The sequence below is a fragment of the Electrona antarctica genome (assembly GCF_951216825.1).
Source record: "Electrona antarctica genome assembly, chromosome: 23".
Classification (NCBI taxonomy): Eukaryota; Metazoa; Chordata; class Actinopteri; order Myctophiformes; family Myctophidae; genus Electrona; species Electrona antarctica.
This window is the reverse complement of record NC_136804.1, coordinates 27,622,977-27,650,171: the sequence shown is the minus strand read 5'-3', so window position 1 is coordinate 27,650,171 and position 27,195 is coordinate 27,622,977. Positions and strand designations below refer to the sequence as shown.

The following is a 27,195-nucleotide window of genomic DNA, read 5'->3' as shown; positions in this document are numbered from 1 at the left end:
GCTATGACAACCTGTCTGACTACTGGACTTCATTGCACAGAATGAAAGCTTTAAACGGCAGTCGGTATTTCAGGTCTTACCTACAATTAACACCTGCTCTGGTTTGGATAGTGGGATATAATTTGCCAAATTATTCTTTGTACAATTAACTTGTAATTCAGATGATCTGTAACCCCATAGATATTATTTTCCTCAGACAAGAAAAGGTGACTGTGTTCAAGCATAACTCTTGACAGATTTTTTTTGATTGAAACCTTTATTTCAGGGGAATCCAATTGAGACCTGGGTCTCATTTTCAATGGTGCCCTGTATACAAACAAGAACATTTACAGCAATGATTTTACATACATGACATGGACACAAAGTACAAAATATATAATACACATACACACAGAAACAAAACCTTATAACCAAATATTACAAAAAGCAGGTGCATATGCCTTCCTCAAGTGTGAGTTCAGTTAAGAGTATTTTAAAAATAGTAAAAGAGACAAGGACATCCAACTTCAATTTGTCTTGACAATTATTCCATAACCCTGAAGGCAGTATTAATTCTGTGTATTATCTTTATTTATTCAGTACAGGGTTATGCTGAGCAGAGCACACATGCTCCTTTTCTGCACCACCCTAATTCAGATTAATGAGGTTACGCAACACATGTAAGCTTAAGGCTACACTGATTCACAGCTAGTAGCTAGAGTTCCTGGAAAACTGCACTCTTCTAGTGACCAGGCAGCTACACTGTCTGCGAGTGAATCAGGCTTAAGTGCCTTTGCTAAAAAAGCACCCCAATAGCATTTACTGAGGGGTGGTGGCCTGGTGGGGCGTTACTAATTCATTTTCTCTGCCAAGACTTTCCCTGTTTCCAGGCACAGGCCAGCTAGCCAACTATCTCCACCCTTATAAGAATTCTTTAATTTAACATCAAAAGGGCCCACCCTCTTTTCATATCTCCTTTGGGAAAGAATAAATCACCAGCTGTTGCAGTTTCGTTGCATGGCCATAACAAACAACTAGTATCACTCCCTCTTAGGGCCGATTCTGCTCCATATTAATCTTGCAGCGGTCACGTTGCCTCACTAAGAATGCCACATACTTAACACGTTACTTCCAGTAAAGTCTTAACAGTGCAGTGGCTGCTGGGACATAATTGTATTATGACTGTTGCATCAAATCTTTACACAAACAGCAAAAAGAGCAGACACAGCATTCATCGCTGCGTTTGCAACGCATGTTTCCACGTTCAAGCAGTACATCATGGGAAAGCTAACTGGAATCAGATGTTGTTTTGAAAACACTGCCCATAGAGACGGAATATAGAGTGGAATAATTGTTCCTCCATTTTCCTTTGTGCCATGCTGTAGGCAGTTAATACGTCTGAACTGCATTTTGACCCAAGCTGTAAGCCTTATGTGTAGCTTTCAATTGTATAGCGCCAAATCACAGGACAGGAAACTTTACAGAGACCCGGCGTTTCCCCCCTGAGCAAGCGAGAGAGAGAGAGAGAGAGAGAGAGAGAGAGAGATCTTTCAATCCATTCGCACATCCTTATGTATGCAGCCTGCAGGAACACTGTACCGTACATTCTTTTCCCACTGTACCCGCCCACCCAGTCACTTCCTCCCTCTAGAATATCCTTAACAACAGACAGCTGTAAGAAAAACAAATGCAGTTCAAAAACACACTGAAGAGAAGGCAATTGCAGCATCATTCTTCTCAGCAGAGAAAACAACAAAGACACTAATCTACAATATGCCACTGAAGGTTTGCGAAAGGGTAATACACACTAAACAGTTGTTCAACACTCAACAGTTCTTTGTTTGACTCTTTCTGTTTTGTTCACAGAAGCAGAATATTACTGAAGAATGAAGAGAAGCAGGATGGGGCAGGTGGTCAGCCACTGGGCCTCACCTAGCTGGGGCCATAGTTCTAGTCCAGTGAGCAGCAGTGTTGTTTGGGTTCCAGTTTGGGTTTATATTGATTCACAATTTATGTACACAATACACTCCACTCATCCATACAGGGGGTCCAGGGCTAAATTGTTGATAGTTAGGAACTGTAGGAGAAAACTTTCGCACACCTAGCAATCAGGCGTATGCACAGGTGCGTAGGCCAGTGGACATCAATGAAAGCAATAAAAGGTACACCCGCACACTGTGTATCTGCTCGGCACAAGAGTATTGTCTTTCGGTCCCTCCGGACCTTCCTCAATATAGATATATGATATATATGATAGTTAGGAACTAAAAGAGACATACACGTCTGTAACTCAGAGAGTGTGTGTACAAATGGAACCAAATGGACCTGTAAGGTTCCATTTGCATACCTGGGGGCTCATGAAATGTTTTTAAAACCATGCAGTGACATAGGAATTTAAACCAGCAGAAGACACAAGATTACAGACCAGGTCCATATATATTACTGTGGCATAATCATGGAAAATATCAGTAGGGTTGGAACACCTGTTCCAAATTACATATCTGCACAAAAGTCTATAGCTGTTGTATACAGAAGCATCCAGCACACTGCACAGCTGCTTGACTTCATTGTTGAAAATCAGGCATTAAATTTAGACAGATTTCCTGTTTAGTGCCAGCCAAAATCAAGTGTCTTCCTCTTCTTCTGATAGGAAATGATGTGCCTGTGCATGCGCATGCGTGCATGTGTGTGTGTTTCCTCTAGAATTCATAGAAAACTGAACCAAACCGTCCACTGCTTCCTTTATGAAAATAATGTATGTGGTCTAAAACAAATCATGTTGAAAAGTCAGCATTCAATGCTCTGTTTAATCTGATTTTGTCCCTTTCAATGCATTGATGGCATTCGAAACGGGTGAATAATGACAAAGATGCAAAAAGTGAAGAAACATTACAGTATCAAACATATATCTGCAACACTATATGCAGTATAATCCGCACTGTACCAGTAAGGAGGAAATTATACTGTGAACGTTCAGCAAAAATAACTGATCTACAAGCTCACAACGCATTCCATGCCAACTTAAATAAAAGTGCCTTAACCCATTTTGACCTGAGATCAGATTCTAAAAATGTCTTCTACATCCTGACAGTTTTCTGAAAAAGCTATGTTTCTATGTCAGTCGTTCTTCGACTTTTCTAAAATAGCAGACCTACAAGCTCGTATAGCGCGCTATGAGCTTGTAGATCTGCTATTTTTCAATAGCTAAAGCATAACATAATGCTGACACCAAAAGGGGTTCCCGCCCCAAAATGGCTTAAAGGAGAGTTCCGTGAGTGCTGGTGGTATTCTCTTATAGAGAATTCATTATCATTATTATTGTAAAGTAACTCTTCTAGACCGTGCACCCGTAAGAAAGCTCAGTAATATTGAAACGAGTTGGAGTCGTTCTCGCACCCTTTGTGATAAGATATTTATGATGGCATGACATTCCATGCTGACGCCATGGCATGCACACAAACTGGCTGAGCCACCCAACCTGAGCCCTTTTTTTAATGATATATTTGGGGATTTTTCTGCCATTTTAAAATGCCTTTATCCTCAGTGTTTATTTAACTCTGAGTGTGTACAAATGGAACCAAATGGACCTGTTACACCCCGAAAAGTGTTCAGACATCTTCAGCTACTGCTATAGCGCTATAAGCTGCAACCACCACAGGCTTTATGAGCATAAATGATTCAGTACAAGGAAACTCATAGCTGTACGACGTCCACTCTGATGAACAATGCGATAAAGCACCAGTCAAGTCCATTACACCAGAGTACCCAAATGATTGGATAGAATAGAACAGAGAGTAAGTAAAGTAAGCGTCATCACTCAAGGCACAAAACAAAGGTGTGTGTATAGTAGATAAAGCATGTTATGTTTGGGCCACATTACCTCCCATGTGTGTGAATTGTATAGTGCGATAGACACAACACCTTCACTTAAAAACCGTGCAATGGTTCGCAAATGTTTTCATGTCAAAGACCCCCACATTGATGTATGTATCCCCATCTGAAAAGATGTTTCCAAAATAAATCTTGCTGAAAAAGCAGCAAATCTACAAGCTCACAGTGTGTTGCATCGCGACATGCTATGATAGAGTTAAGAGTATCCGCACTGAAATTGGGAGGTCGGGGTTCGATCCCCGGCCGTGTCATACCAGAAATGGGAACCAATGCTTCCCTGTGTGGCTCTCAGCATCAAGGGGTAAGTCCCTGTGACATACTAGCATCATATAGGGGGTGTACTTAGCCCATAAGCTGCCTTACGGGCTCGGCAAGGCTTACTAAACAGGAAACTGTCACCCTAGAGCAGAAACAGGGCATTGGAAACAGGGAAGAGGAAACAAGTGCAAAGACACATAATTTGAACTAGTTTTTCCAAAATAGTAACAAATGGGTTTAGGCATAAGGGGCAAGGCAGCAAGATATAGAGACCCTGTATCCACTTGGACGATAATAGAATGATGATACATCATCTACTCATATCAGGAATATTTGAATGTATTTGTTTTCCTTGTTCTATCTATCTCATGTTCTTATTCCCTTTCCTGAAAAGTGAAAACTACAAATGAGGGGAGCTTGTACGAAAAATAATTTCACCCACTTCTTTACACCTGTAAACCTGTGACCAAACCATGTGATGTGGCAATAAAGTTCAGTTGAATTTGATGTACATGTATGATGAAGTGCTTGAGAAGGGCAAGTATGGTCAGGCTACCGAGCAGAGGTGCAATAACAACAGGTTTAGAACACACGTCATGTCATGTCATGTCATGTCATGTGTTATTTAATTCAAAGATGAGACAATACAGTAAGTCTGTCTGCTCTCCAACTGTTGCTTAACCACCTAAGCCCTATGTGTTTCATCACACGGCAGATAGCGAAAATAGACGATCTACAAGCATACAGCATGTCACGTTGCAATGTGTTGTGAGCTTGGTAAATCTGATATTTTTGTGGGGTTTTTGCCTATGATGTCCAAAATAAGACCAAAATAAGCATATATCCAAAATTGATGTAATAAATGAGTGTCTTTTCATTGATTGACTGACTGACTGACTGACTGACATCTTTATTGACAAAACGCATACGCATAAACATTTGTATCTGTCAAAAGGATAAAAACAAAAAATGTAAAATAATCTTGAGAGATTGTTTCCATTGAGGTCATTGTGGAATGTAATGAATGGAATAAAGGCATAATGGTGTATAGCCTACAATAATTTGTCTTGTCTTGTTGTCACTCTCTGTCCTCTGCTCAGGAGTTTGTGGTAACACACATCGTTTGTTATAACTTGAAATACACTATCCATCCACTATATGTTGTGACAGTCTTACACCACATGATCCAACAACTGAACATTTTGTTTGCATGATAGAAATGGAATTCAGGGAACAAAGCTTCATGGCCAATGACTCAGAGGCAGCGGAATGTCTTTCCACTTTCAGTGTAGACCCAGGGCGAATGAATGGAAAACTAATAACCCTTCTGTTACTCCCATGAGTCTACACAGAAAGCACAGCTGTCTGCTTTCCCATGTCCTCATCATGTTAAAGAAGGTGAACTACTGTATTTGGAATAACTATCATACAAACCAAAGAACTATAGCTAGACTTTCACTATCATGTGTGTCATGGTGTGTCAGTGACATGTTCTGTACAGTGGGGTGAGTTAGGGTATGGGGGTTCCAGGGTGTCCAGCTAAAATGATTGATAGTGAGGAAACCAAATGAACCCTTACATATCTGTTAACTATGGACACAAAAAGAGCAGCTGTCAGCTCTCATACCAAGAATGAAGATGGTAAGCTGCAGCACATGCTACCAGGTCCTTTGATGTTATGAATATGAAAGGGGACCGTGAGGCACACTTACAAAATACAAAATATTACACAGAGGTTGAGTTGCAAAAGTAAATGGAACTTGTTCAATTGTCACATACACGCCGCGCTCGCGCGCGCGCGCACACACACACACACACACACACACACACACACTCTCTCTCTCTCTCTCTCTCTCTCTCACACACACACACACACACACACACACACACAGTCAGAGAGACATGAAGAAATGTATCTTGCGACATGATGAGTCTGACAAAAGCACAGATCTTGAAGACTTAACTCACCGAGGTCTTCTTGTATTATCCCCAACTCTGTGTCTCCGTCCAGATCCAGCTCCTCCGTTTCGGACGCACCGTCCATTTCTAGGATGTCGTTGTCGCTCATCTTCTGTACTTTATTATAATAATGCGAGGAGGGTCTATAATTCACATCATTTCATTTTGAAGACAACCCACCCCCCAAAAATACACGACAATAAAAAGGTACATTAATGGCTCCTCAGCACCGCTACGACCTGTGCATATTCAACTTTATTTCCCAACCCTCTCTGATCCGGTGGGATTCGATGGGAGCCGAACTATTGCGAGATCCAACCCCAAGAACAGTTCAAGTTGTAACTTGAAAGAAAATAAAAGAAAAATGGGTGGGGTCGGAGCTACTGGAGTGGAGGAGGGATTTTAGACGTTGTTGGCGAGGCAGATTTTTTGACAGATTGTTACGCCCACAGCCAGGCAAGAATCTAGACCAGGGGTCGGCAACTCGGCAACCTTTTTGACATGAAGTGCCATGTTTTCATTTTCTTGATAATCAGTGTGCCGTATCAACATAAAGTTGAATTATGTCACCACATAAAAATGTAATATTTCCATCTGATTTTGATTGTCCATAGGCTGTATTTTCTTTCACACAGACTCAGAGCCCAGAGTTTGAGTGAATGTAGTAATTTATATATAGATGTGAGGGGACTTAATTTCACAGACTAAACTTTTTTGAATACTCCTTAATATTAAAATAAAATATCTCTCTCACACACTTATGCCAGTGTGCCAGTGACCACCCTCCCCTGTGCCAATGTTGGCACGCCGCACCCGTGCCTGAGGTTGCCTACCTCTGATCTAGACAGTCACATATATCATTGATTGATTGATTGATTGAAGAATGTATTAACAGTTTGCAGAATTACAGTACATTTCAAGCACAAACTCAATACAAAGGCTGTTAACTGTGAGTGGACGACCCAATTAAGCATTACACTTGTTTCCAACAGGGTCCACCATGTTCAAATCATCAAAACATTTAGAGACGTACAAATAGACACTTCTATAGACAGAACAGGAATTCATCAAAAAGGAATTCATCAAAAAGGAGGTAAAAAGGGAAAAGAAATATATACAGTGAGGGGAAAAAAGGGGGGGGCGGGGGGGGGGGGATTCAGATTTTACGGGGGGCAGTTTCGAATTGCAGCCATCCGTAGGTGCCCTTTGAGAGCGGTTTTGAAGGAGTCAAGGGATTCGCATGTCTTAATGACAGTTGGTAGGGCGTTCCACATTTTGGTGGCATAGGAGCGAAAAGAATTTAGTCCCTTGTTTGTGCCGAATCTGGGTTGTACATGGTTCGTTGCACTCCCTCTGGTGTTGTGGGTGTGGACTTCGTTAACATTAAGGAAGTATCTAGACAGGTACATGGGTATCTTGGTGGTGTATCGAATCTTGTGGACCAGACCCATTGCAAGATGCTGTACTCTGTCGTCGACCCTAAGCCATTCCAGCCTGTCGAAGTGGGCAGGGGTGAGGTGGGTTCGGGGGGCTAGATCAAGTAGGAGCCTGACCAGTTTGTTTTGGGAAGTCTGGAGCCTGGTTTTAAGGGCCTTTGAGGTGCTGTGGTACCAGGAGGTGCATGCATAGTCAAAGAAACCCTGTACAAGGGCTCCTGTTAAGGTCTTCAAGGTGTTTTTGTTGACCAGTGAGGAGATCCTGTAGAGGAATCTTGTTCTATGGTTGACTTTTTTGATTACGTTGGTGGCCATTTTATCACCGGAAAGATTAGCCTCCAGGATGGAACCTAGGTAGGTAATTTCATCTTTACGTGTGATAACATTGTCACCCACTCTAACCAAGAAGCCATTTGCCTTGCTGAGATTACTAATAGAGCCAAAGAGAATGGATTCAGTTTTTCCCAGGTGTAAAGATAGTTTGTTATCAGCGAGCCAGGTGCAGATTCTACCGAGTTCAGAGCTGAGGGCATTTTCAACCTGCAGTTTGTCCCTGTCCGAGACCAGCAGTGCTGAGTCATCTGCGAACAGGAACAAGTTGCAGTCACAGGCTGAAGTCATGTCGTTTACATATATTAGGAACAGTAGAGGCCCTAGTATGCTTCCTTGTGGAACGCCACAGCTCACTGGGAGGGGGGGGGACAGTGTTCCGTTCACTTCCACCATCTGTTCTCTCCCCTCCAGGTAGGATTGCATCCAGCTCACTGATGTGCTATCGAAACCAATTGCTTTTAGCTTGTTAACCAGTATGGAGTGGTTCACGGTGTCAAAAGCCTTTTGGAGGTCCAGCATGACCATGCCGCAGTATTTGCCAGCGTCCACCTCTTGTTTGATGTGGTCGCTCAAATAGAGCTGGAGGCATGTGTCAGTGGAGTGGGATGTTCTGAAGCCAGATTGGAACTCGTACAATAATTTATTAGTGGCAATCACACAAACATTCTTGCCAAATGGCAAGAATAAATACTTTTAAAAGTACACTGGCAAACAGCAGACATTACAATAAGTAGGCCTACAGTACATGACGTAATGTAGCCTATTATGTATGTATTTTGGCCGTATTCTGGTATTCTTACCCGCGGTGTTGTCGGGTGGAAACCTCATATTTCCAAAACAGTTACTTTTCAGCCAGGAAACTGATTTTTTTTACCTGAATGGATCCAATTCCGGTAGTTATGTTTTGTCATAATGTCTTTTTAGTTTTTAATACTTTTAATTGTTTCATCTTTTATTAAACTCTCTGAGTCAGGCCTCAGACAGACTTAACCATTTCATTTAACTTTTTATTTAAAAAAAATAGCACAAATTACATTACGGTGTAGGCTAATATTACTACTTTTGTCACACTGTGGGATACAAGAAAAACGCAAAACGTCCATAAAGGTAATGTGTTATTATTATAAGCAGAACAATGTATATTTTGAACTTTTGAGGCAGGTTAATGAATGTGCAATCTTTTCCGTGTTTTGTTGAGGCGTGTTTGTTCTTGGTTGCTAGGAACCAGTGAAATGTAGCCCGAGGAGCGGGTCGGACTGTCAAATGTAACGGATCCACCGGAAGTGACTATAGCTCGCTACGGCTTTGTTTTGATGTCGGTGCTAATTCTTTTAATTTGGTGATAGTTACGAAACGTTTAGAAAGTGATATACAAGTCTATTAGCATAGATCTAGATGCAAACCATTATGTTTCTTTATTTGTACAGCTGCGTACGGAAACGGAAAGGAATGCTTGTGCTAGCGGTAGTTAGCTAACGGGCTAGTGCATGACATGCCTCCTGTCTTTGGTACTTAACCTCATTATTTGTTGTTTGGTTTAGCTGACATACCGAGTATCACTGACAACATATAACCAAAGAATACCGAATATATCAGCTTCAACCATCAGCCCATAGATAATTTAAAAAACAAAACAGGCCGAGGTTTCCATTCGTCTGAGAAAGTTGGATATTTCTTCGTCAGGTAAAAGTCTTAAACTAATATTTATATAACTAACATTTGGAATGTTGTGTCATGTGGATAACATTACGTGCTTATAAATTATTAGCCCTGGTCCAGTGCTTACAGACTCGCTGTAAGCACTGGACCAGGGCTAATCATTTATCAACTACCTTTAGCATTGTTGTGATTAACAAACACAATTAGACTGTCAGCCAATGAATGAACACAGTGCATAGCTGTCAGCCAATCATAATGTAGTGAATGTAATCTTTGATTGAATAATAACATTTTGCAATAAAAGTGGTACAGATTTATACAAAAGGATAACCCCAAAAAGCCCAGGCGTTATTTCCATTGAGGTCATATAATTCAATTCATTGAGACACTTAAATACAAACAATAATATGCAAAACGTCATAAGATTAGTAATAATAATAATAATAAAATGTACTAATATTTTCAGCAGAATTCTAGACAACTTGTCTGAGAATGTGTTGTAAAAAAAGTCAAAGCTTCCACAAATATGTATATCCAGTTATGGATTATAGAATATTGAGATACTGTTCAGACGCCATACTAACTGGACTATATCCTATCCCACCCTGCTCAGTTCTCAAACTAGTTCACAGAATAAGAGTTTTCTGTGAGGTACAGACTATCTTCTCTCTGTGGTTCTGGAGTGACGATTGACGAAGGCTGCAGAGGTCGAAACGTCGCGTTTTTTTACCGCTTAATAAATTCATATTTTTGGCAGCATTAAGATAGTGTGCCTTCTCCTTTTATAGTGTTGTCCATTCTGATCTAGCACCCGTCGAAACTAAAAATTGCAGACTTGTGGATGTGCGTGCACCTCTTGACCGCGAATGGTTCTCAAAGTGAGCCTTGAGAGGGTTCTACATTTTGATAGCTGGGACTTGGGAATGAAATGGACACTGTTCTGTTACTTCTGTTACTGTTCTGTTACTCAGAGATATTAGACAGGATTTGGTCTGTGATTTTAGATATTGTACTATTGTGATATAGCATAAGTGTTCTATTTATTTTAAACAAAATTGGATCAGGTAAAAAATCGGTATCGGCATTCGGCAGATACTGAAAATTATAGGCATACGAAACTGGGAGTCCTTGAAATGAAAAGGTTTGAGAACCACTGGCCTAGACAACCTGTATATAGAGAAACGAAACCATTCCTTTTTCTTTCTCCAGCTGTGCCCTCAACGGCACACACGCACCACCCCCTGCTCCAAAATGAAGATGTTTTCCGTCGCCCACAAGACTGCCTTCGTGGTGGATCACTGTCCCTACATGGCTGAGTCCAGCCGGCAGCAGGTGGAGTGTGACGTGTTGACCAAGAGCCGAGGTCAGGGAGTCATCCCCTTGGCCCCCGTGTCCAAGTCCCTGTGGACCTGCGCTGTCGAGTGCTCCATGGAATACTGCCGAATCCTCTACGATGTCTACCCAACCGACAAACTGGTTAGCCTCACCTTACTAGAGTTGTTCCGCATAAATGCCTCTTGACTAGTCTGCGACTTGGCGACCATCACCTCAAGCTTTACTTAATCGTACGATGGTGCCGTGGGTAAACGTGAGCCAATTTAATAGTCCACAATGCGTCGTTGATGCACGTGTTTTGAGCTTGTAGATTAGTTATGTTTGCCATGCGACACGGCATACAATGGAGAATAAATCAGCTGCTGTGCATGTCTGTTAACACAGGGGTTCTCAACGTTTTTGGCTGGGGACCCCTGGAAATGCTTTGGCCATGTCTCACAATTGAATTTGTTTGAATGTATGGTCTATCAAGGCCATCGTTTTTTTGCAACTCATTAGGCGTTCTCGCATAACTTTCGGGTACGAACGATGATGTCATGTGTTTTACTAAATATTAGGCTACAATCGTTCGATAGGTTCGAATGTGTTTGTGTGCAAAAGTATGTGTTTGTACTAGGGCGACACTTGGACACTTAATTTGTACACATAGGGACTTGGTAAAATGTGTATTTGTATTGGCATGGTTAGTGGTTTGACTAGTGCCATGTCCCGGCCACATAGCAATGTGTTGTGAGCTGCAGTTTTTGGTGAATGTTTGCCCTCAGTATTCCAACAATACGGTTCTAGTAATTTATGAAGCCACCGTTGTTATTGCGTATATATACTGATGAACATCTTTTATGTTTCAGGTCAATTACATAGTGAGTGACTCAGAGTTCCACATCCTGAATAGCTGGAGACAGGAAGACCAGAGCACCCATGAGGTAAACCACACTTCCTGTTGTTTACAACCCATATAGACTTCTTCAGAGTGTTTCATTTTTAAATTAATGAAGGAAAAATGGCAACAAATGGCGCTGGTTGAAGATTGTAGTCGTATCATGATGTTGTTAGAACCATTTTAAACATTAGTTCTATCATTTGCCAACCAGCTCTGAATTTTACATTACCACATATTAAATCACGCATTTATTTTCATTATTTCCGAAACATTGTCTAAACATCGCCCACGTTTTGCACACCTACCATTGTTTAATAAAAGAGTAGCCTGGGGTCCACCTATGCTTTCTATGGCATAGGCAGCTCCCGCCGGGAGAATCTAGACGCAGCTGTGCGACATGAAACTAATAAGTCATAATGAGACTCTCTTTTATTAGCCTCGGAAACCCAGACGTTTATATTTCCAGGGAGAAAAAAAAAAGTCTGGGTTTCCGAGGCTAATAAAAGAGAGTCTCATTATGATTATAATCTCGTTATGGCATCATTAGCCCATGTATTTTTTATTCCTCCTCCTGTCCTGGATGGTAGCTAATGGCGGCGCTGGCAGCCGTGGGGCCACCTAACCCCTGCGAGGACCCAGAGTGCTGCAGCATCCTGCATGGCCTGGCGGTGGCCGTGGAGCAGCTGTGTAAGATAACGGAGCTGCAGCACGAGAAACGCACGGCGCTGATGGACACGGCGGAGAAGGTCGCCAACAGGGGACGCATCATCTGCCTGACCAACGCTAAAAGGTGAACAGTGGCGGGAAAAGTACTTACTTGAGTAAACGTATCTGGTTTTATTTTTTTGCTCGTGTTTTATTGTGAATAATTGTAAATGTATACGAAGTTGTTTGTGTGTATGAGAGTATATCTATCAGCTGAGGTTGTGTGGAAAAAGGGGGAAAAAAAGCAGTTGTAAGAAATATGAATGCTACAATTCTGTGAAGTTGCCCAAACTGAAATAAAAAGTATCATTACTGCCGTGCAGAAACACCCAAAGAGTCCGGTAATCAGTACAAAAAGTATTTCCATCAAAATATACGTAAAGTACCAAAAGTAAAAGTACTCATTCTGTAGAATGTCCCTTTTCACAAGTAAAGTTATCATAATGTTTAAAATGGATGGAAATTATTTTGAACTTTTCAAAGAAGGTTTGAGCTTGTAGATCAGCTATTTTCAAATAGCCAAAGTTTACTGTAAATGGTGCTGAAGTGGTAAATGTATGTTTTGTAATGATAATCAAAATTGTTCAAGTAATTGTAGTGGAGTAAGTACAACATTTGCCTCTGAGATGTAGTGAAGTTGAAGTAAAAGTATTGACATTTGGACATGGTCCAGTAAAGTAAAGGTACCTCACAATTGTACAGTACTGTATTTAGTTATTTTCCACCACTGCATCAGAATGGAATGGATGTCTTTTTCCAAGCGTTTTCGCCTTCTTTTTTTGTTGTAACCTGAATCGATGATGCCTGTGGGGACTGGGGAAATTCGTTCCCTGCATTTGACCACCCATCCTAACCCTATTTAGGACCAGTAGGCTGTCGCCTGTGGGTGCTAGGGAACAGTTAGGGGAGTAGTGTCTTGCTCAATGACACGGCGACATGAGGCCAGGAGATTAACGGGAGTATCTTGTTGTTCATCTGTTGCACAGCGACACCCACGTGCGAATGTTGGAGGACTGCATCCAAGAAACAATTCAAGACCAGAACAAACTGGCGGCGGGATCGGACAGGTCAGTGTGCAATATGAGGTACACACAGTCACAGTCAATCATGTCTCACCTGTTTTCTGGACTGGTTGGTAGACGTCAGAGCTCTGGTAGAGCAACTACACGACTCAAGCATCAATAAATAGTGACTATTGTTCCCATGTGCAAGAACTCATGTGGACACTAGTCTGCCTTGGCAAATCTTTGGAACTCGAAAATGAAAAACTTTGGAAAATGAAAACTCCTGCACTGTTTTCAAATGCAGTTAAAAGCTTATGCTTATGCTTTTCTCTTTTTAAATAAACACAGCATACAACAATAGCATTTGTTATACTATTTTGGGACTGTGTGTGTGTGTGTGTGTGTGTGTGTGTGTGTGTGTGTGTTCTCCAGGCTGATGGCCCTGCAGCAGTGTGAGTTGGTGCTGGTCCACATCTACCCACAGGGAGAGGACGCGCTGGTCTCTGACCGACCAAAGAAAGAGGTACTAGGAGACTAGAGCGACCTCAACTGGTTCAAACACCTCGTTACATGTACTGAGACACTGGTGTGATCGAGAAAAAAGATACACCCAAACCCATAGACATATATACATAGACGCCTCATTTGCCGCTGCAGTTCATTGGAGCGACGTGTATCCCAATGAAGGCGGAAGTGCAGTGCTGAAGGCTTTTTTTTTTTTAACAAATCTTTATAACAGTCATGACAATATACATTACAAAACAAGACAAACAAACAAACACAAACAACAAAGTTATTAACAATACAACATCAGAGCCAGGGGGGATTAGATTACTAACAGAAAACATTAAAAGAGTGAACACAAAGCAACAGTTCTCCGCAGCTTTCTTATTTAGAAGTGCTGAAGGCATTTGCTGAATGCGACTGCGTCGCTGCCCGAGTGACGTCACTCATGTGAATCCTCCATGTCTCTCGCTGTCACTCAAGTGACTACTGGCCAATCACAGCGTGTCTTTTCCGGGACTTATGTTACGCACGCGGAAGCTTGACAAGCTTCCGCTTTGCTTCCGCTATTCTTCGCAAGGAATGTCGGGAAAATAGTGCCTTCAATTTTGACACACGCCTCAGAGCCGGAAGGGGCGTCTATGTATATATGTCTATGCCCAAACCCACACATCACTTGTGGGTGTGTGTGTGTGAGAGAGAGGGGGGGACAACACATTAATGCTCAATGTTAAAATGGAGGATTGGTGAGACCGAAATGTGACCGAAACGGGGAGCCATCACAAGCCTGTTTGTGTAAAAGGGGACGTCTGACGTCTGTGCAGAGACTGTGGCTCTGTGACCACCTCCTGACTGAACAACCTCCTTGCTGTTTCAATCAGATTGTAGACAATGTGTGGTGTAACTTTTGCACATTAATGACTTGTCTCTCTATTAATCATTTATCATGATGTAGACAGTTGTCGTGTTTTGTGTTCCAGTAATGTTAGTGCTAGCATATAATAGAAAGTAAGATGTCGTCATGTTAGCCATGCTTCACAAGCTCACTCTCATTGGATGGTCCAAAAAAGGGAGGGTTAGGGTTTCAGGTAGGTTGTCGGTCTAATGAGTGTCGGAACAAAAGCCTGTACCCTCCTCCGCCAGATTTCTTCGCTGCTGACCAGCGAGGTGCACAGTGTGCGGGCAGGCAGGCACCTGGCTACAAAACTCAACATTCTGGTCCAGCAGCACTTTGACCTGGCTTCTACTACCATCACCAACATCCCTATGAAGGTGAGGCAGGCTCTGCCTGCAGCCATGACAGGACAAAACACAGCAAATCATCTTCTTATAACTCCACACACACACCACACACATTATTTTGGTATTGTAGATGGATATTATTATCTAATGCATGAACAATGATTTATTAATTTAAAAAAAAACAAGCCTTCTGGTCACCTCAGCTTTCTCCTCATGACCTTTCTTTCTTTCTTATTCCTCCTGGTTTTTGCTTCCTTCCTGTACCTTTTACTACATTAGATTGTATTATTCTTCTCCTCCTTTGCTCTCTTCTTTCTTCCCTGGCACATGTGCACCGTGTTCACCACTCACCAAATGTCTCATAATATTCAGACTTATGTTTTTTATTTGATTTCATCTGCATGTTGATACGTCTCTTTGGAGCTGCTGCTGCTGCTGTTTTCATGCTGTATTTTCTGTTTTGCTAGCCCACATTAAATGTTTGCGACCAGGTCAGTAGTTCTCTCTCACACACACACCTAAGTGAGTGGAGCACAGCCGTTTGTACGGCAGGCCATCTTTCATTAGGACAGCCAGGCTTGAGCATCTTGGTGGTGTTATTACGGCACAGGATGGGCAACTGTGGTCTGGAACGAGTTGAAACTAGTTTGAGCTCTGCATGCATGTCCCTGCCTAGCACAATCTGCACATTTATAATTTTATTGTCAAATCTTGCTTAACCTTGCTTAAACCTTGAAAAACTTTAAAAAAGAAATCTGCCTAACGAGGATGTCACTGGTGGACGGGGTTCTGAACTGCCCACAGCCCTCCTATGAGACACAGACTGAGTAGAAAAATATAGTGCCATTTTATCATGATTATTAGTGAGGACCCATTATATGAAGATAGGTTGATAAATGGTGAAGTCGTCCTTTAACAACCATTAGTATATTTAGTCATATTCAGTATTAATAAATCACTACTTTTGTGAGATAAAATTCAGCAGGCCATGGACAACATGCAGATAACATGTGATACCAGTGAACAGGCTTAGGGTTAATTTCACGTCATTTGCAGCAGTGACGTGAACTTGGTTGGACCAGTTGTTGCCTCTCCTTGCTTCGTGATGACATCCCATGTCTTCATAAGATGTGGATAGACTCTTCCTCTCTGGCCTCTGTAGCCCAGTCAGCCTCCCCTCCTCCCTGTTCCGCTGTATATTCTTGATGTGGTGTTCTGTGTTCTGTCTTCATGAATAGTCTTCTATCTGACACTCTGAGCCCCTCCCAACCCCCTCCAGCGTCCTTGTTGACTCTCTCTCTCTGCAGCTGAAATCCCTAGATGCCACTTCAGAGATTTTAAATGCTAGACATAATCGAACATCCAAGTAACGGGAGAAGCTATATCACAGTTTGGATATACCGTAGGCTGACACACATGGGTCTGTGTCACGATCGTGACATTTTACTTGACGATCAATTGTCATACAAATATTTGACAAAGATTAACTATATTGTGTCTTTGGCATTGAACATAGGAATATAAATAAAATTTGTCAACAAAAGTTGCACAGGGACAAAGAACGTAATTATACAAAGAATTGACTCGCATTTACTATCTAATTGTATACGTTTGTAGATGTGCCATTTCCACTATTTTGTTAATGTTTGAAAATGTATGCGTTTATGACGATAAAAGTTATTGTGATTATACATACATTAATTTTAAGACAGGCCTAAGGGCCTGTGTCCACCAAAGTATTTAGTTTTTCTTCCCTTTTACTGTGATTTGTATTGTTTCCAATGGAAATGCCACACTACAACGAAGCAGTGTGTCTATTCTGTACTGCACGTTCGGCCTTTTAATCTGTACTGGCCATCCAGCTGGAAAATATATATCTTGGTGGACACAGCCTTCTAATGGCAAGCAAGCCATTATGGATTATGTCTTGTGTGTATTCTACACACAGTAAGCGGAGCTAGAAACCTTAGTGAAAACCCACATGTGACTTTCAGCAGAAACCTTTCTATCATCCTGTTCTCCATCACGTTTTACCCTTCTGGGCCATGAAAGCAGCAGTGTGTGAGTGTGTACATAAATCGATTGTATGCGCATGGTGTAGCACATGTATTTCTGTACACATTGTGTATGGCATGTGGAATTCATCCTAACCTCTGTGTGTGTTATTATTCATGTATTATTACTTTGTGGATGTACAGGAGGAACAGCACGCCAACACGTCGGCCAATTACGACGTGGAACTCCTCCATCACAAAGACGCTCACCTGGAGTTCTTCAAAAGCGGTGTGTTCACTGTCTTCCGGGGATTTGGGGGATTCATCTTTTGTATTTGAATTTCTTTAAACTTTATGTAGATCACTGGCTCTCAAAGTTCCAGGGGGTTACACAACACTATGTGTGACGTCATGCGTTATGAACTTGTAGATTAAATGTATTGTTAATACATTTTATATATATATGTTATAGATATATTATATATCTATAACATGTACACATGCTTTGCTGCAGCTAAATGGATATGGCTTAACCCATTTTGGGCGGGAACCCCTTTTGGTGTTAGCATTATGTCTACAAGCTCATAGCGCGCCACCAAGTGGCGCGCTACGAGCTTGTAGGTCTGCTATTTTTGAAAAATCGAAGAACGACTGACATAGAAACATAGCTTTTTCAGAGAACTGTCAGGATATAGAAGACATTTTTAGAATCTGATCTCAAGTCAAAATGGGTTAATGCACATGTATGTGCCTTGTGCCTCATTGCATACCTACTTTTATTATGTTATGTGCAAGTGTGTATTTTCATTTCTTATCTTTGGCTTCTTCTAACCTTTTGATTCTCAAAGTCTTACTGATTGATTCTCCCTCTTCGTCTCTGCCATAGGTGACCTGCACATGGCAGGTAGCACCAGCAGAGACAGTGGACTGAAGGAGACGGTTACACTGAAGTGGTGCACTCCCAGAACCAACAGTATAGGTAGGCAACTTGTAGCGCTCCCTACGATAGAGACAGGTCACTCCCAGAACCAACAGTATAGGTAGGCAACTTGTAGCGCTCCCTACGATAGAGACTGGTCATTTGCAACCATGTCTGAAAGGTGGCAGCGCCACCTAGTGGCCAGTCCGGTGCACCATCCGTTTCAAATAACTACCTGATGGCTTTTCTCACCAAAAGCTTTTTTTGTTAATTGTCAGAGCCTAACATTATTAAATATGGTCACATTTGGCATTTTTGTAAAATGACCATTACTTTGTTTATTTAGACAGGCAACAAAGTATTATGCCCACCTGTTGGGCTCAAAGATGGGTGCGTAGGCAGGGCTCAAAGTATTTTAAAAAATGCACAAAGTGCACAAAGACCAGCAACACTTTCAATATGAACACTTTTATTAAGCAACATTTCTGTCAAACACCACCTTCAGCCATCTGGATGCCTGAAGGTTTTTTAATTTTATTTATTTAGACGGGACAATGCACATTAATGAATCAATACATGGACATGAATTCAATGAGCTGAACATAATCTCATGTAAACATACCAGATTTAGCTAGCTAGCTCATTTCCATCCGCAGTCATACATTACAAATAATACCATTCCTAGTTAAGAGTTCTGTGTGTGTGTGTGTGTTCTCCAGAGCTCCACTACTGTACAGGAGCCTATAGAATCTCACCGACGGATGTGAACAGCCGTCCGTCCTCCTGTTTGACCAACTTCCTTCTCAACGGTAAGCTCAAGTGGTCTTCTCACAATGGAACGCTTCATGAATACATGTATGGAAGGGCTGTCGACACCACCAACGATATATAAGAATCTATTTACATCAGGGGTGGGCAACTTTGACGATGGAGAGGGTCACTATATTTCCACACTCACTCCAGAAGGTCCACATTGCTCTCGTAGCAAAAATAGCAGATCTACAAGCGCAGCACGACACGTTTTGAGCTTGTAGTTCTGCTATTTTAGCTATATTCGAATTGAAATCTTGAATTATTTTTTGCTATTTTTGGGCCACAATAAGTGAAGGTGGGGGCCGCATGTGGCCCCCGGACCGCCAGTTGCCCATGTATGATTTACATCCATTAGGTGGATGGTGGAGTCCACCCCACAATGGCAAGGATAACTATTAACTAATATCATTGAGATCACATTCAGAATCTAAATTAATCCAAATTTGCAGGATGCCACGTTTCAACACGTCACTCAGATTAATGTTACAGATCCTTATCGTTCATCAGTTTAGATTCTCACATCATTATCGTCATACTTATCCATGTAGTTCTATCATTCTTAGTGCAGACGGCCCTTTAGTCTAGTAACTGCAATTTATCATAAATGTGACTTATGCTCTTCTACTGTTGCTACTTGTTATTATTGTCATGAATCAGATTAAAGATTAGACTGTGCTATTGGTGCTTATACAGTCATTATGTACTCATCATTTCATTTAGCTCCAGTGCCTTTGATATTAGCAGACATTCCCATCCATCCATTACATATCTTTTTCCTTTAAAAATAATGTGTAGGCTATATTTTGGCAGGACGGTCGGTGCTCCTCGAGCAACCCAGGAAGTCGGGTTCAAAGGTCATCAGCCACATGCTGAGCAGCCACGGCGGCGAGATCTTCCTGCACGTGCTCAATATGACCCGCTCCACCCTGGAGGACCCGCCCTCTATCAGCGAGGGCTGCGGGGGCCGCGTCACTGACTACCGCATCACTGTGAGTTTGAACGTTTTGTACCAGGGAGTAAGCCTGACACTCGGTCTGAATTTTCATTTCATTTCATCACCGCAGTGGGGGCAGCCACGTTTGTTGTCTGACGCTGTTGAGTGACGGGGCTGATGGCCAATCGGCTGCTGTGATCGGATTTTCGAACGACACTAACGCCGCCGTAGACAGAGACTCCAGACCTGAATCGCCAGAGCATATTTTCTTAATGGGCGTCACGTGGCTAGCGATTCAGGGCTGGATCCAGGCTACCAGGGAGTAGGCATAAGCAGAGTTTCGCATTTGGGCTGGTGGGCAGCATTGGACCAGGGCCGCTTTAAGGGTAGTGCGAGTGGTGCGGCCGCACAGGGCCTCGCGCATGCGAGGCCTCGCGCTAGGCAGTGTTTTTTTTTTTTTTTTTAAGAAACAATAATCGCATCGCAGCCCGTTCCGTCGCAGTTGATTTTTCACCTATTTAAGCTGCGGTCGGTTTGGAGCCGCCCCCCCCCCGACGGCCGCGCGTCGCCTCCTCCTCCTCCTCCTAACCGGCGTCACTTATTCATCCTCCCGTTAAGCAACGCCCGGCCGTCCGGTCGTGGGGCCCCCTGTTGTCCCCCTTTGCGCTGCGCAGTGCCGTGCTAGCTTGCGCTGCAGAATTAGAGCAGATCTACAAGCTCACAATGCGTTGCAGCGCGACGCGTTGTGAGCTTGTAGATCGGCCGCGCGACCGCGCAACGCAGTCGAATTATACACTGAAGTATGTATTAATTAATTAATTAATTCAAAAAAATCGCGCGCGCGCACATTGTTCCCCCAAAACATATCGCACAGGGCCTCGCATTTCTCCCAGACGCCTCTGCATTGGACAGCAAAAAATAAATTAACAGACATTAGAAAAAAAGCCCACTACTACTGCACGTCTTCTTCAAAGTGGTGAACATTTTAGAAAAGAAAACTGCACGTATTGCTGCTCTACCAGACCACATTTACCAAATATAAATATTTATATATCTTATTATATTTATATCTGCCATTATACCTACAATACAGCGACTCAAAGCAGTGACAGACCACTATCTAACAGTTAGTTGTTTTTCATAGTTTATGCATGATTAAAGATTAAAGCAAAATTAATTCTCACGACTGAAAACAACCAGGTCATAATGTGACATAGCAGAAAAATAAAATAGGTCTTAAGTGTTTAAACATGCACACAAGCTGTGCAACCCCCCCTGACACCCCTCAAAGACCCCTGGATAAGTCACCGGACCCCACTTTGGGGACCTGTGAGGTAAACGGTTAATATATAAAAGCTTTTTTCAAAATGGAATAAACGGGGACTGAGATTTTGCGATCATGTGCTCTCATGTGTCTGTGTGACGCGTGAATCTCGTTTGCGTCCGAGGCCGAGCATAGGCATGGCTGAGGCATGGTAACGCCCTGTGATTGGCCTACCGACACACTGTCCGTCTTGACTGTCCTCCGAGACGCGAGGTTACTCCTCATATTGTACTATGATTTTATTTGGGTGTGTACTAAATAAAGTGTTAGTGTTGATTATTGTGTATTAATCTAATTATAGTTAACTAATATTACACTAACGGATAAAGATGAAGGGAAAATAGACCTTTTTATAGTACAATAATGTTTCAAGTTTACACATGCAAACAAATTACACAATAATCAACACAAACACTTTATTTTAGAACACCCAAATCATATTACGGAGTGCATGTTCAATCAAAAGTTACAAGTTATAGTTCTCTTGTATCATACCGTACTACTTGTATTATTTCCCACCACAGAGTAACCTTGCATCAGACTATCCAGCATAGCTATCCACCTCGGAGGACAGTCAAGACGGGCAGTGTCTGGAGGCCAATCACAGGCAGGCGGGGCGTTACCATGCCTATGCTTGGACGATTCACGCCTGTGTGACAGTGTGTGTGCAATGGTGACTCGTATGATGGCAAAGAGCACCATCTAGTGGTCACCACTGAAAAGTAAACACTGATTTGATGTACAAGCTCAGAGCTTGTGGTTTGGCTATATTCAGCTAATGTTCTCCAAAATATACAGTAGGTTAGTTAGTTACATTTTTATTTCAGTCATTTAAAAACAAAACAAAATGGTTGAGCAATTTACAACCATTTTGCGAGCAATTAATTAAGTCAACATGGTGACTATTTTACCCGGAAAGGTATGGGCTGAAGCATAAAGCTTATTTTGCCCACATTTTTTACATAATTAAAAAATAATATATCAACCCTATATGTAATAAGATGCTGGGGTTCAAGTGGTTAAGCCCAGTACACTTAAGTCATATGGTGAATGAATAGTAAAAATAACTGATTTACAACCTCACAATGTGTCGTGTGTTTTGAAATTGTGTCCAATTGCCCTGGGCCGCGGCTGAGCGGTCCAGGCACATAGGCCGGTAATCCAGGCTGGCGGTGTGCTGCGGGTTGGAGTCCCGAGCCCGTCGGCCCGCATTTCCCCCCCCCCCATATCTCTCCCCCTTTCCTGTCACATTACTTAAAAACAATATTTAAAACATTTTGCCCAGAATAGGGACACCGTGACCAGGGTTGCGTTCAAGAGCATCAACTTCATGCATGTTCATGTTGCCATCCTCAGGACTTTGGGGAGTTCATGAGAGAGAACCGCCTGACACCAGTGTCAGAGTTGATCCATGATCCCAGTGGGAAGCTGCCTGCGGAGAGAGCCAAGGCCCAGCTGGAGCGATACACGCGCTACTGGCCCATGATCATCTCCCAGACCACCATCTTCAACATGCAGGCTGTGAGAACTTTAACTTTACACCTCAGATCTATCGCATTATGTCCAACCTCATGTTAGAGATGAGGTGCTACGCTATTCCTGCTGCTATGTGGACTTCCCGATGCTTTGCCATTTTGCACCATATGTCTAACCCTCTCTGTCTGTCCTCCCTCCAGGTTGTCCCTCTTGCCAACCTGATAGTGAAGGAGACACTGTCCACCATATGTCTAACTCTCTCTGTCTGTCCTCCCTCCAGGTTGTCCCTCTTGCCAACCTGATAGTGAAGGAGACGCTGTCAGAGGAGGACGTGCTGACCTGCCAGAAGACAGTCTACAACCTGGTGGACATGGAGAGGAAGAATGACCCTCTCCCCATCTCCACTGTGGGCTCTAGAGGAAAAGGACCCAAGAGGTACACTACTACACTGTGTGTGTGTGTGTGTGTGTGTGTGTGTGTGTGTGTGTGTGTGTGTGTGTGTGTGTGTGTGTGTGTGTGTGTGTGTGTGTGTGTGTGTGTGTGTGTGTGTGTGTGTGTGTGTGTGTGTGTGTGTGTGTGTGTGTGTGTGTGTGTGTGTGTGTGTGTCTGCCGATAAATGTGTAAGTTGACATGGACGCGTGTGTTTACGTGAATACAGAGACGAGCAGTACCGCATCATGTGGAACGAGCTGGAGACGCTGGTAAAGACGCACTCGGCGGCCAGCGAGCGCCACCACAGGGTGCTGGAGTGCATCGTGGCGTGCCGCAGCAAACCCCCCGAAGAGGACGACCGCAAGAAGAGAGGCAGGAAGAGAGAGGACAAGGAGGACAGAGCCGAGAAGAACGGCAGCAAAGACACCGGTGACGACAAGAGCTGGCAGGATGCCGACAGGTCAGGAGAAAGACCGAGATTCTCAGAGGGTGCCCAGCTAAATTGTGATAACTTTGTAATACAATTTTAACCCACACAAATATTCTCTTTTGGAGGTCCCTGGGACAAAATCTTTTCAGATGGGGGTCCAAATACATACATGTACATCAATGTGGAGGTCCTTGACATGTTTGAGAACCACTGGTCTAGAAATGTGATATGTGTATTTTAAGTTTACACACAATTAAATAACACACAACACACTAAATAGAATTGTGCTCACTTCATCAGCTGCAAAACTGTAATTTCTTAACGCGGGATTTACCCTATACAGATTATTTAAAATGTTGGCCCTTGTGTACCTTTTTCTGCTATCTTCCCATTTACACACACACCCACACATATGTACTCGGGTTGCAAAAGTAAATCATTATCCAACGCCCTTGGACCATACGAGTTTGAACTACGTTCTGACCCCCTGATCGTAAAACGTCCACCCCTTGTTGTTTTCACCCCGTCCAGGCTGAAGGTTGAGAAAGAGGAGGAGTCAGAGGTGATCATAAAGGACTCTCCGGACTCTCCAGAGCCACAGATCAAGAGGCCTCGTCTCATCGCGGAGGACGTCCAGCCCACAGAGAAAGCCAAAGGTACAAGAACTCACTCAACTGCTGCTTGGCTCTTGTTCAGGCCAGGTGGGCTAACTAACCTGTAGCGGTGCAGCAGTTCAAAGATTTTATTGATTAGAATGTATTCACATTCATGTATTCAAAAAAAAAGTTATTCAATCAAATAGTTGCTATGAAAATAATTGATATACTACTAACGTGTGTGTTTGTGTGTTTTTTTTTTTTTTTTCAGGGCCAGTGTCACTGCTCAGCTTGTGGACCAATAGGATCACAACTGCCAACTCCAGGAAGGAGTTCTTTGGGAGAATCAACTCTGTCAACAACCAGGCTGACCTCTACCAGCATCTGAAAGAGGAGAACGGGTGGGTGGCACTTTACTCGAAGGGCCGATTCATACTCCTATTTTACCGCTGTAGTGCCGAAATGATTTCGGCTCGTCAGAAATTTTCAGTAGCACCGAAGAGCCGACTTTAGGACGTTACCTGCCCCCCCCCCCCCCCCCCCCGAACCTCAAATTACGTCACATTGTAGGCTCTACAGAGCCGAACCGACTTTTATTCGGCTCTAAAATAAGAGTATGAATCGCGCCTAACTCAGTGGTTTCCAAACTGTTTAGCCTGTGACCCAAAAGACAAATTTGATGTCTCCCCATAGAAATAGACAAAAAAAGCCTCATTGGCCAATGAACTGCAGTGTTCATTGGAGCGATGTGTCTCCATCGTAGCAAGAACTATTAAATGAGGACGGGAAGCGAAGACCGTACGGTGGACTCGGTGGAACGCGAAAGTGTTGGCTGCATATAGCCCATTGCCCATGTTTCTTTCCTTACAGGGAGCAACATGGAGTCCACCGTACGGCCTTTGCTTCCTAACCTTATTTAATTAACCTTGCATCGTAGGTGGAAGTGTGGAAGGCACGCTGCGTCGCTGCCACTCGAGTGACCACTGGCCAATCACAGCGCGTCTTTTCCGGAACTTATCAATGCATTCAAAAGGGAGCTTTATTGGCATGAGAAAACAAATGTTTACATTGCCTCTGATTGGCCTACCGAACGTCCCCTTCTGTGACGCATGCGTGAAGCATGTGAAGCTTGGCAAGCTTCCGCACATGCTTTCCGCTATGCTTCGCAAGGAATCTCGGGAATTAAACCTTGCCTACTCTCCAGAAGCACACGCCTCAGAGCCTAGTGTAGCCTAGTGTCTACCTTTTGTTTGAGTGGTGCAAACCACTCCAACAACAGCTTTGTACCCGTGTTTGTTTGTTCGTACCAAAAAAACGAGCATGGTTGCTATGGTTAGTGTGTGACATCACTGCACCACTCAGTTCACACTGGTGTGATTTTTATGTCTATGGTCTCCCCGGGACCCATACTAGTGAAAATAGCAGATCTACAAGATTGTAGATCGGCTATTTTCACTACTACTTCACATCAGTTCATGGTTAAGATTATTTTCACACACACAACAATAGAATCCCAAATATAGAGGAACAAATTATTTGTATTTATTTATTTATTTGTATCTATTCTTTGCAGCATGGATGTTCATGAAAACGGCAAAGGCTCCAGATGATGTCGGTGTCCCCTGTCCAGACATCCCATAATGATCGTGACGGTTGGGACCACAGACTGTTCTCTGCAACTCTTTTCCAAATAAGGGCATGGACATAGACCTTGGCAGACTCTAAATATGTACATGGAAATGGAATTGCTAAACAAAATTACAATATAGGATTTTATACGTTTTTTTTAATGAAAGCCAGGCTTTTGTAGTTGGTTGTGTTGAGATGGAAGTTTAGCTGCTGTTAAATGAGGTTAATCTCTGGTCATTGTGTGATCCTGATAGTTAAGTTGATCACTTAAATGAAATATGACCACTTTGATATTGTTATACCCAGATGAGTCATTGGTATGAACTTGGGACCGGATTCATAATTTTCAAGAAATAAGGAAGCAAAAACATTTTTTGACTGTACCATGCAATAACTTTACACAGAGATTGGTAATGTGAAACGACTTTAGATACTAGATCTTAGTGTTATCTAATCTTACTATAGACCATGAAATTGAGAAAAGTAAATGCAGTGTGCAGAATCGGCTGATCATCAATAAATACAGTATTTCAACAATTCACAACTTTCCTTGGTTTTAACTGGAAACATCACATTAACATTTGTGGTTCATTGTGTGACAGTGTGAGCTTGTAGATTGGCTACTTTTGAACTACAATGCGTCACATTCGCTGTTTTGTCACACCTTTAATGACCTGCCCAAAGAAGGTAGGGACACCTGAGTTTAATGAATATTTAAACAATAAAAAGTATTTCAAGCTCCTGTCAATAAATAATAATAATGCTACAAATATAAATAGTACTGTGACCTGTGATCCAATGGATTCGATGTAGTTATTTAGTAACTAAACAAGTAAGACGCGTGAACGCGGGAAGCGAACAAAGATGTTGTGGCAGTCTGACACACACACACACACTGTTCCAATTTCAGTTCGTAAGCCCTCTGGTGGCGGGCGGGGGGTGTTACAGCGTGACACACACACTGACAGACAGACAAGCTAGGCCGGCTTCTATAGTAATTGCTCACTTCGTTCGCAATCACTTCGTTCGCAATAATTGCGACTGCAGGTCACAATTATCTCAGTTACTATGAAAACGTGCAGGAAGCCTGTCACGCTCAAGCCTGTCACACTTCCTGTACTCACTTTGACTGTAGTGCTTGCATAGCTTTCTATGGGCCAACCATAGAGAGTGCTTGCCTTGCCTGTAATGCACTTCCGTTACGCTACTCTCACTAAGCTCAAGCCTGTCACGCTTCATGTAACACTTCCGTCACACGCTCTTCATGTTAATGCTGCTTGCCACACACACACACACACCGTGCTATTGCGGTTTCGAGCAGCATTGGGCCCAAACACATGAACGCGCACTAGGCTCCGCCGACTCCAGAAAGTTTCAGCTCCGGAGTAACAGCGGAGCGCTAAGCGACCGCCCGCATTACACCAGGAAATGTCGCATCAGGACTTTTGATTATTCCTTATTAA

General features: G+C 42.7%; 2 protein-coding genes across 4 annotated transcripts in view; one reads left to right on the top strand and one right to left on the bottom strand.

Moving 5' to 3' along the window:
* Window positions 1–6,440, bottom strand: part of ano6 (anoctamin 6) — a 32,456-nt gene extending 26,016 nt beyond the window's left edge. Inside the window, exon 1 of one of the 2 annotated variants that reach the window (XM_079494320.1) lies at window positions 6,097–6,440. In XM_079494320.1, the coding sequence (XP_079350446.1) occupies window positions 6,097–6,196 (100 nt within the window). In that variant the 5' untranslated portion in view covers window positions 6,197–6,440. The remainder of the gene's footprint in view (window positions 1–6,096) is intronic. The other variant, XM_079494319.1, reaches the window with a different exon arrangement.
* A 2,659-nt stretch (window positions 6,441–9,099) lies between these two features.
* ints13 (integrator complex subunit 13) lies at window positions 9,100–26,348 on the top strand. Of its 2 annotated transcripts, none has more exons than XM_079493846.1 (17): window positions 9,100–9,539; window positions 10,725–10,991; window positions 11,699–11,773; window positions 12,318–12,520; window positions 13,422–13,502; window positions 13,872–13,962; window positions 15,087–15,215; window positions 17,384–17,468; window positions 18,066–18,158; window positions 18,818–18,907; window positions 19,722–19,900; window positions 22,526–22,690; window positions 22,926–23,080; window positions 23,304–23,537; window positions 24,039–24,163; window positions 24,375–24,504; window positions 25,677–26,348. In XM_079493846.1, the coding sequence occupies exons 2-17, from the start codon at window positions 10,767–10,769 to the stop codon at window positions 25,711–25,713; spliced, it is 2,097 nt and encodes a 698-aa protein (XP_079349972.1). In that variant the 5' UTR covers window positions 9,100–9,539; window positions 10,725–10,766; the 3' UTR covers window positions 25,714–26,348. The 2 variants fall into 2 exon arrangements, with proteins under 2 accessions (XP_079349972.1, XP_079349971.1); XM_079493845.1 differs by having other exon boundaries at window positions 19,707–19,900.
* The last annotated feature ends 847 nt before the right edge of the window (window positions 26,349–27,195 follow it).